Below are 11,326 nucleotides of genomic sequence, written 5' to 3'. Positions count from 1 at the left end.
CCCAATATTAGTATCTGTTGGTTCCTTTCTTCAATTCTGTTTACACCACATACTTATGCATGGTTGAATTAACATGATTTACTCATATCCCAATTTTGGAGGTAAGTCACAGTGCACCGAATAAACTCTGAGGGCTTAGATCGCACAGCCCTAAGGCATAGGCACCCAGATCTGGGCTACAAAAATCAGAACTAACATCATCCTCTCCGCACCCCCACTTCACTGCTCTTTGCTCCCTTCTACCGGTCGTCCGATTGGAGAGCTGAAAACTCGGTAAAGTCTTACATGGCAAAAAAGAGTTAAAGTTTCCTGATGAACCGGATTTTTCGCAGCCCAGAGCTGGCAGCCCTACCAGACAGACGCCTCTAAGAATCACTTCGGGCGGAGTCGATTGGTTCGACCCCATCACGGAAGAACTGCTCGGGTTAAGAAGGGATTGGCGGGCGAGTGTTCGAGCAGGCGGGGCTTGTTTCCCCGGTGACGCGGACGGCCTTGGTGCTTGTCGCGTTGTGCTGGCAACTTGGAAGCGAGAAGCTGCGGTTGAGTGGTGTCATGGCGGCCGCCGAGGAAGGGGATGCGACCGGGGAACCAGCAGTGGTGGAGCGCGGGCCGGGGGCGCTGTATCACATGTTTGTCATGATGGAGGATCTGCTGGAGAAGTTGAAGCTACTCAACTACGAGGAAGAGGCAGCGTTGCGGAGCCACAACATGAGACCGCCTTCCCGGTAAGGCAAGCGAGTAGGCCTTGCTCTTTAATTTTCGGGGGGGGTGGAGTGTAGTAGAGGATGAGTCCCACTTTTTCCAGCTTGGAAGAATAAATAGCCTGATCCCAGCCAATAACAGTTTCAGGGGCTTTTGGATGAAAGACTAGTTCGCATGTGTGCATTTAATGTACAGTTGACGAGTGTGTATTGGGCTTTTGCCTGTAAAGTTTGGGGGTTGATATTGGAGTTACCGTGTGTGTGAACGAGCCCCAGGACTGTCAGACAGCAGAGAACATTCGAGTTGTTCTTGAGAAAGGCTCCTTGGAAACCGAAGTGTTTTGTGTTGGAGTTCAATGTATAATGATTTTGAACTGAGACCTTGCATTGGACTGAGATTTGTTATTGAGTAAAATCAGGCACCTTTCAGTGCACGCAAGCCTGTTTCTGTGTAGAGTTAAGAAAAATTAGGAAACTTACATACTTATGCATCATACTATTGTGTTTCAGGATAAGCAGTGTTAGGCAAAGTGCAGAAAAGGAGCAAGAAATACTAAGTCAATAAATAAATAAATAAATAAATAAATAAATAAATGCCTGAAAAGAAAAGGAAACATAATAAAAACTAGTTTACACTAATATTATGTGCTATATCTCTATACCTTGCAAATTAGGCAACTTGAGAGTTAATTTTGTTAAACCAGTTAGAATTTATGGCTACTGAGGAAACTTGCATGAGATTGTGCTGGAAGAGTTGGTGATTTCTTCCTTGTTTTATTTATAAGGTTTCAAAAATACAGTACAGTATTAGACATGTGACAGGCATTGTTTATTGCAAAGAAAGTTTTCCTAGAGATATTTCCTTACAAGCTCAAATCAAGGAACAGAATAAGTTATTGTGATTCAATAGATAAAGTTCTTTGGGATTGAACTTTTTCTTCCAGACTCATTGTAAAATGGGAAACTAATCGTAAAGCACTTTAAGTAAGAGTAAATGAGAATTTTTTAGAAATGTGTTTCATATAGATCTGGTGATCTAAATCCATGCAACCTTTTCTATTGAGTTAAGACCAGAGGATAGGCATGCATCAGGCAAATGTCTTACATATGAAGAATGCTACTCTATTAGTGTTATTTTTGAGAAGTCACATATTCATTTTAATTTTACACTAGAAATATACCTAGCCTGGTTTTTTGTTTGTTTGTTTGTTTTTTCTGATTTCCCTACATGTACCCTAAATTGTGGAATTCTTGGTAACTTTTGATTTTTTATTTAGGGTTATATAGCATTTTGGTTAAATGCTATGTTACTAGTAGATAACTCTAATAATGGACCATGGGGATATTATCTCGCGTTATAAAAAGTGCCAGACTGTGGCTATGATTATATACTTCTAAAATATGTGCCCAGGTGTGTAGCTGTAAGTTTAAGACTGTACCATGAATACATGAATAAGGTGCCACATTTCAAGACATTTTTATCATTGAAGCTCTGACTTTAGTATGCATTAAATCTATCTTTTAAATACAATGAATACTTAATATTTTTTCTTTCAATTATAATACTTTCCCATCTATAGGGAAAAACAATAAAAATGTATATAAACTTGGTTTGCTTCTGCAGTTTTTCTTGTTGGGACATCATGGTAATAATAATTTAAATGCTGTCAATAAAACTTTCTACCAAGTCAGTGACTATATTTTTGTCATGCAAGTGAAATTTATTTATGGTGTATATTGTTTATATGCGGTCAACAGGGTTTCCAGTCATATTTTTTGTAACTTGGTAGAAAAAAATGTTTCTAGGCTTCATATTCATGGAATATTCATGCAGTAGTCTCAGAATGCAGTCATATACAGTACATGCTTACTTAGAAATAAGCCCCATAAATTTTGTCAGGTTTACTTGAGTAGGATGCATATGTTTGTGTCTTGACCTGCATTTTGGTCTGTAGTTCAATCCCTTTTACAACATAGGAATTGAAATTAAAACATTTCCAACAGATGGCTGTCCAGACTTTCTGCATCCAATGAAGCAAAGCCCATCATTTTCCTGAGTAATTGGTTCCACTATGAAAGTATTAGGAAGTTTTTCCTAACATTCATCTGGAAATAGCCCTCATTCACAATTCGTATGTATTTTGCCATTCTGATTTCTTTCAGCAATATAGAAAGCTGACAATACAGTGTTTTTAAATGTCCAAATATATTTAACATTGATTACTTTTTATAAACTGTACAATTTTTAAAGAGTTTTCCATATTCTTAAATCACAAAGTTATATCCAATTTTGTTACATATTTAAGACAATCAGAATATATGAGCATAGATTAATGGGTACATACAGGTGGAAAAATCACATTCAAGTAGTATAGACCTAATAAAAAGTACTATGACACAGAATAAGATAACATTATAAAAATAATGCGCAAAATCATTTTTCTTAGGTATAGTATTAATATGCTTAATGTGAAATGACAGATTATTAATGTAATGTCAAGGAATAAAAAAAAGGAGAAATAACCCCAATTTTGAGCATTCTAATTCCACTTCCTATATAACTTCCTATATTGTATGAATATCTGTCAGAAATATAACACAGATAATAGATATTTTGGAACTGTTTTCAGAGAAGCTTCTTCTGAAAGAATTCAAATCAATCTGTTTGAGAACTCAGATTTGTTTTTAAACTTACTATTTTCTACTCTAACAAATCTAAACTCTGTTTAGATCCAATTATTTTCTAGTATTAAGACCCTAATATTAAAGCAATCAGCAAACCACAGAACCCAAACAGAGAGGTGAAATAGAGATGAACTTAGAATAACTGTTAACCTGCTGATTGGGCATCACAAAAGATCTTGTTAAAAACTGCTTTAAGTAAATGAATGTTTGTTGATCATGAAGATATATGTAATTGAAAAGCTGTTTTCAGTTATAGTTATAATATACCAGTATATTAAATATACTATGTAATAGTATATTAAAATAGATATATATTTTCTCAGGTCTTATTATAACAGTTCTTATTTGTATCAGTAATGATAAATTAGGTTTATCTTTTTTCATCGTATGAAGCCATTTGTGTTTGTATTGTATACTGGATGCTTCCACAGAAGATCAGATAATAATACATTTTATAATCTGTTCAATAACGTCATATCTTTTGTCCAGAGCTACTGCCATGAGTCACTGTATAGTATGGCAATACAAAAATATAGTAAATAAATCTGAGAACTGCTTTTACAAGCTTTGACTTACATTATTTTCTGTAAGGTATACATATGCAATAGAAGGCATGACCAGTTGTGACATAACATTCTGAAAGTACTGCAAAAAAAAAAAAAAAAAGAGCATATATATTAAGAAAATTGCCTGTCAATGAAATATAGTACCCTTAGAAAAAGAAGTGTTGAGGACATAAATGATTGTACAAACACAGAGAAGTTTTCCTAGCTTTTAGAACAAGAAATTTCAATATAGGCAGACTAATCTCTGCTCCTTTTTCTTTTAAAACAGGCATTACTTTGCATTGCCTATTAACCCAGGTGAACAGTTCTACATGTTTTGTACCCTTGCTGCTTGGCTGATTAATAAGGCAGGGCATCCTTTTGAACAACCACAAGAATATGATGACCCAAATGCAACAATATCTAGCATACTTGCAGAGCTGCGGTCCTTTGTAAGTAATTTATTTGGTTTACCATCTCTAAATTGTTTTGATCATTCCTAATAATTTTGTAGACTGCAAATACAGTAGTTATTTTACTTTTTAGCAAAGTTATATTGACTTAAGAAAGAATGAGTGACTATCTAGGGTAGTGGTAAGGTATCAGAGTTTATTATAGCTTAACAGCTAGCTGACCTTGAAAGCTAAGTAGATTGGACTTGATTAGTACTGGGATAGGAGACTACCAAGGCTGTAGGCTAAACTGGAAAGTAAATAAATACATTAAAAATCCCAGGAAAAGGCAGTGACCAGTAAAACTATATGGGCATGTTGATGAAATCACCAGGACTCAAGTTTGATTGGATGATTGAGAAAGCCACATACCAAGAAGAAGTCAGTATGTGCCTCACTGATTATAGAAACACCTTTGATTGTGTCAGTCATGTCAAGCTGGGAAATGTGCTTAGAAAAATGTTCTGGAATCCCAGAACAACTCATTGTCCTCATGTGAATCCTATACACAGATCAGGAAGCCAGAGTCCAGCCAGAACATGGTGAAACAGAATGGGCCCAGTTGGCAAAGTAGTGAGACCGTAAACTGTCCCTTTATTTATTCAACCTGTATATTGAGAGAAGTTGTCTTGGAAGAAGATGAACATGGTTCGGAATTGTAGGAAGAAGGTCAGTAACCTGCAGTATGCTGATAATACTGATAACTGAAAATGCAAATGATCTGCAAACACTAGTAATGAAAGTCAAGAAGCACAATGAAGATAAAGGGACTAATATTATATGTAAAGAAGATCAAATTTATGACAACAGTAGCAACCAGCTGTAGAATTGACAATGAAGATATTGAAATAGTGGATAGCCTCTGCTTTTTAGGATTGACTGTCAACAGCTAAAGGAGCCATCAGTCCAGAAATATGCCATAGACTAGTACTTGGTAGAATACTAATGAAAACCTTGAAAAAGATATTTAGATGCCATGATGTGTCTATATCTACAAAGATCAAAATAGTGCAGGCAATGGCTTTCCCATTGTGATGGAAGCAAAAGTTGCATTTTGAAAAAGCAGTATATAAAGCATATTGACATTTTTGAATTTTTTGAAATTTTGAATGTCAAAATTATTTTGAATAATAACAACAACAACATCTTTGGTGTTGGAGAAGACTCCTGAGAATACCATGAATAGCCAAGAAAACAAATGGATCATGAAACAAATCAACCCAGAATTCTTACTCAAAGCACAAATGACCAGATTCAGATTATCCTACCTTGGACACATTATACAAAGACCTAGCTCTCTGGAGAAGTCTGTAATGCTGGGAAAAATGGAAGGAAAGAGAAGAAGGGGATGACCAGTAACAAGGTAGATGGACTCAATTACAGCGGTGATGGGTGCACCATTGAAAGGACCAGGTTGAGGACAGATTGTCTTGGAGAAAATCTATGTTGTCAGTAAGAGCTGACTCCAACTTGATGCTGCATAATCATGCTTTACTCACATTAGACTTTAAGAAAGTTATAGAAGTATTGACCTTGTATACATTTTATTTATGATCAAAGATCTGTTGGTAATTACATATTATACATAATGCAAAAGGAAAATAACATTTTCAAACTAAACTAAATCTTTAATGTAATTATAAGATATATAAATAAGTTTGTAATGCTTCCACCTTCCAAAATGGCAATAACTATAGAACAGAATTTAGCACTTGTTCTAGAGATGACTAGAGTTAGATCTGTTAGTAAATGGAGAATATGCTTCTCATTCAACCTATTAAAGTGATTGGTTAAGAGAGGTGTTTCTAAATATGTATACCAGGCCACATAGAATGGGCAGCACAATAATGTATGAATAATTGTCTTAGTTTTCCCCCACTAGGCATGGACATAAATGCTCTTGCATTGCAATGTCAAAGCATTACATCTGGCAAAAAAAAAAAAAAAGGCTCTTTAGTGAGGTGAATACAGAATGTTAACTAGATAATTAACTGAAGTGAAAAATGTTCCAGACAAAACTGCCACCATAATAAATGGTACACTCAGATCTTTTCTGATTATCAATAAGGAATACACATTACCTCAACTCCTTTATTGCTTTCTCAAAGCCCACCGAAGTCTGATACTGGGCTGAGAGTCTATAATATCTTAGATCTTATTCAGTGCCATTCTTGTAGGTCACTAGAAAGTTGTCCAAAAAAACTAAAGAGGCAAGGGACCCGTTGCTGAAAATCAATTTTAGCCAGAGTTTTAGCTGACATTGCTGCATACAAGCCTCTAAAGTAGCTAGCCGAGATTACAGGCACAGTAATGAACTGGAAACTCTGAGGAATTTGGAGCGTGACTTTTAGAAATATAGACAATACTGTTTCTCAAGGTCTTAGAACTTTATAATTGCAAATCAGTGAGCCATACAACAGGTAGCTAATCACCTAAGGCTTAAAAATTTAGAGCAGAAAACATAGCTACCACTTCTATTGCTTGCAAAATAGCATTAGGAGTCAATAGTGGTTCTTATTTGTTCTGTCCAAGCAGCCCACCATTATAAAGTAATTCCCAACATTTAAATGCCATAATTTGTTCTGTGCGGGTATCACTGATCTCCTATCAATATCTGTGACTTGCATGTCTCTTACTATTTCTGTTTTAGCATAATTGTTGATAAGTCTTTCATATCAGCAATACAAAGCAAGAGCTCAAATGTTCTGGTTTAGATCTATTTAAATTGTAGAAGTATTAAAACAGGTTTATTTGGCATAATTTGTGCAATTAAATTTTTTTTTTTTTCAAAGCTTGGACTGTAGAATTGATGTAAATGTTGAGAAACTGGGGACCCAGGATACCATCTTGTCCCTCTTTGAATAGAAGTTGAGGCAGAAAGGCATCCTAGGGTACAATATCTAGCCTGAATTCAAGTATTTTCCTGCCATCTTGTAATTAGAAGTTCAGGTAGTCTTTGCTTAATGACCCCAATTGGAACTAGCAATGCTGTTGCTAAGCAACTCAGCCATTAAGTGAGACATCACATGACTGTGACTTGCAGTTTTACTGCTGGCTTCTCCATTGACTGCTTGTCGGAAGCCAGCTGTGAAGCGTGCAAATGGTGATCACGTGACTGCAGGAAGCTGTGACAGTTGTAAATGCCTGCAGGTTGCAAAATGCCCAAATTTTGAACGTGTGACTGCAGGGACCCTGCAATGGTCATAAGTGCAAGGACTGGTTGTAAAGTTACTTTTTCAGTGCCATTGTAACTTTGAACAGTCACTAAATAGGGTAGTCATTAAGCAAGGATTACCTATAGTAATTGAAAGTCAATGGAAAAGCTATGGGCAAAACTGATAGCCTCATATCTCAGGATTGAGTTAATGTCTGTAGATCAATAAAAGTGGAAGGAAAACCATGAGGGCAATTAAAGCACTTTTTAGCAAGGTGGTGCAAAATAATGCACTAATCAAATGTTTTATGCATTCCTCTGTAAACCCAGTTTACTCAACCAGTAGATTGTCCTGTACCAGCCAATCCACCAGTTTCTAATATGTATGACTGGTGTATAATGTACTGTTCTTAATTAGAGACTAATTGGGTGAAATTCACCAGATCGTTTATCTCCCTTCTTGTAAATTAGCACTGTAATTGACTGATTCCAGTCCTTGGAAATTTGTAAGGAATGATCAGTATGAGTGAATAAAGATGCTAGTACTGGAACCTGCAAGTCAGAATGTATAATATATCAGTTGAATCCAAGTCTATTCTAATTGCTTTACTATTTTCCAGTTGCAAAGTAAGGTTGGATATCTCAGAGGGGAAAACCAGGGGCCAGTCTGGAGATCAGATCTAATTCTGAATTATTTAGTTTCATTCTCATAATATTATTTATCCTTAGAAACTAAGCTTAAGCAGACACAACTTCGTATTTAAACGACCTGCATCTAATTTTTTTCTGCACCAATCGTAACACAGAATTTAAGGCTTGAGCTTACAAGTATACAAGTAGCTACTGTATCAGTATCTTTTTATTTTCTGCCTGTTCAGATTCATCAGTTACTTCCTGCCTACATAGTACAGCAGTCTCTCTCTCTCTGTCTATATGCTCTTCTCTTGACAGAGTGATAACAGTTTTAATCCATTTTGCAAACCCAGTTAAAAAGTCACAATTTTTAATTTTGATTTGAAAGTAAAAGCCTGATTTTTCCATTTTGACTCCATATCAAATCATGGCTAAATTTCCCTAAGTATGGTTTGATGTGATATATGAATTAAGACTGAGTGCTGGCACATATTGTGTGTATGTATATATCTTCCTGGTTTGAAGAAACGGTTATATCAATAACTTGTAAGGTAAAAATGCCACAGAATAAGCAATATTAATATGGTTGTGCTCTATTGCCATGAAAGATGTCTAGAAAGCTGACATAAACATGTGATATACTTTGGTTATCTCCTTCATTTTAGAATAGTGTATCCAGTTAGAAAACAAAAATAAAACAGTATGGATAATGATTGTAATAATCATGACTTTGCTTTGTGCATTTACTTGATTAGTTTGCACATTGGGCTGAATTCCTATGATTTGCTATTTGCAGCTGAATGTATAAATTAACTCCATTGAAAAGTGCTGAATTTGAATTGATGTAAGTTGCATATTTATTTTATTATTAAACTCTCAACAACTTTTAGTGGCTCACAACAGTCAAAGAAATTACAATAAAACCAATTAAAAGGAAGAATAAAAGATAAAAGATGGCAAAAACTACAAACTGGATGGAAATGAAGCAAGGAGGTATAATACCTTGTCTGTTTCCTCTTGTGCTAATTGTATAAAATAAAGCTGGAACAATACAAACAGGTCAGATCCAAATCTCACAGCTCTTCTAAACAATAGCAGAGTGGGGACCATCCACATCTCAGGGAGAATCTCATTCTAGAGGGCAGGCACTGCTAAAGGGAAGGTATGCTTCTGGGGTCCTCATACTTGACATTGTTTAATTGAAGGAACCTGATTAAAGATTTAATTGAATCAGCCAACCAGCAAAATCAAATCAGCCAGACAGATGTTATGGGAGACAGGTGATTCCTCAAGTAATCAGGCTCTTATGCCAGATTGATGGTGTTTGGTGACTCACATGTGCAGAGTGTTTCTTATGACAAACAAGGACTTTAGATAAGGTAGACAATATTATTTGACTTAATGCTGCTTTGTCTCTGTTAATGAAAGTTTATTTCTTTTTCAGGGAAGAACTGTGGATTTTCCTCCCTCAAAGTTAAAGGCTGGTTATGGAGAACAAGCATGCTATGTTCTTGATTGTTTGGCAGAAGAAGCCTTGAAATACACATCCTTTAGCTGGAAAAGGTATAATATCTTGTCTGCTTCCTCTTGTGTTAGATGTATAAAATGAAAAAGCTGGAACTGTACAAACAGGTCAGATACATATTATGTTGTGATACAGATAGTACTGTTGTTATTCATTTGTGTAGGATGATCCAGGTGGTCTTCTCTGTTAGGCTTTTATTGTCAACTTGCTGAACCAACTTGGGAAAGGCTTTTGTATTGTGTATATGCTGTGTTTTGATTTGGTTTTTGTTTTGATACTGTGGAGTTGGAATGTTCTTCCCACAAAAAATAGCTATTGTCCATTTTTCTTAGTTTTATATACATTTTAGCTACTATAGAGAGCAGAGATGGGGAAATTTTGGCCCTCCAGGTGTTAGAATAATAGAATCATAGAATTTGAAGAGGTTTTAAAGGTCATTTAGTTTTATTGCCTGCTCAGAGCAGGATGCACTAAGCATGTCTGACATATGACTATCCACTCTTTGAAGATCTCTAGCTGCTGAACTACAGCTCTTAGCCTCTGTCATAAATGGTTGTACTGGTTGGAGTTGTTGAGTAATGAAGTTAAGAAACACCTGATCATAGGTTTCACTTCTCTGTGATTGTATGAATTGTTGCCACCCTTTAATCCTATTCCCTTTTTAGTGGTTCAGAATAAACTATGTATAATTATTGCATTTTATTGTTTCAGTATACTGAAACAATAAAATTTTATACTGCCCATGTAGGCAAATTTTGGATAGTTTACAGAAAGATAAATACCATTAATACTGTAAAAGATCCCCAATACAGAGTAAAATAACTCCTCCCCTTCCGAAAATCCATCTAAAACAGAAAATAAGAGATAGCTATAACCCTGTCATTGTTAAGCTTTGAAAGTGCACCTGAATAAAATTGTTTTCACAGCCTTGCAAAATATCAGTAACAAGGAGGCTAGGTACATCTCTAGCAATAAGATGATCCAAAGTGATCATCACTATCAAGAAGGCCCGTCTGCTGAGTCATGAATCCCTGAACTCCTAAAGGAACAGGACTTTGAGCAGACCTTCTCTAGATGACCTGACAACTGTCATTTTGGAGAAGTCAGTCCCTTATATAACTAGGAGCCATGCCATAATGCAGCAGATTGCATGGTGGAAGCTATTATCAAGTGTTGAGAATGGAAGTTAGTAAAGTGAGATGTTAGGGCTGTTTTGTTTTAAATCTTATTAAACAGGGGTATCAGGTTTATAGGTTTAGGATATTATAGTTGTAGGAGTGTTATTTTACTATGGCTGTAAAATATCATGATGTATATTGATATTTTGTGTAATTTTAACAGTTTTTAGTTTGGATCACACACTAGTAGGATGTGTGTTATATAAACAAACAAATAAAAATTTTATTTATAAAAGGCTTTTTAGTAATAACCAGCATTTAGGATTAGGATTAAGCATAATGGTTATTAGTGCAACAACCAAAGAAAATGTGTTATACTGCAATAGTGAGTCTAATCTGGCTGCTGCCTGGCTGCAGAACTGTATGCTACTTGTAACTTCTGAGTGGTCCTCAAAGGCAGGCCTACATATAGCATGATGTAGTAGTCAAGTTGTGAGATGATGATGGCTTGGG

General features: G+C 35.7%; 1 protein-coding gene across 4 annotated transcripts in view; it reads left to right on the top strand.

Annotated features, from left to right (window-relative positions):
* Positions 1-479: 479 nt before the first annotated feature.
* Positions 480-11,326, top strand: part of IFT57 (intraflagellar transport 57) — a 51,994-nt gene continuing 41,147 nt past the window's right edge. For 2 of the 4 annotated variants that reach the window (XR_015796739.1, XM_088144494.1), the window contains exons 1-3: positions 482-725; positions 4,221-4,383; positions 9,615-9,733. Coding sequence is in view for 3 of the 4 variants with exons in the window: in XM_088144494.1 (XP_088000620.1) it covers positions 553-725; positions 4,221-4,383; positions 9,615-9,733 (455 nt within the window). In the remaining variant the exon portion in view is untranslated. Of the gene's footprint in view, positions 726-4,220; positions 4,384-9,614; positions 9,734-11,326 lie in introns of all 4 variants that reach the window. The other 2 variants (XM_025167321.2, XM_088144493.1) reach the window with 2 other exon arrangements.

This window comes from Python bivittatus, unplaced genomic scaffold, assembly GCF_059951505.1.
Source record: "Python bivittatus isolate LINGU-HERP-01145 unplaced genomic scaffold, Pbiv_v1 ctg000350_np1212, whole genome shotgun sequence".
In the NCBI taxonomy this organism is placed as follows: domain Eukaryota; kingdom Metazoa; phylum Chordata; class Lepidosauria; order Squamata; family Pythonidae; genus Python; species Python bivittatus.
Note: the sequence above shows the minus strand (reverse complement) of the source record. Positions and strands in the feature narration are given on the sequence as shown.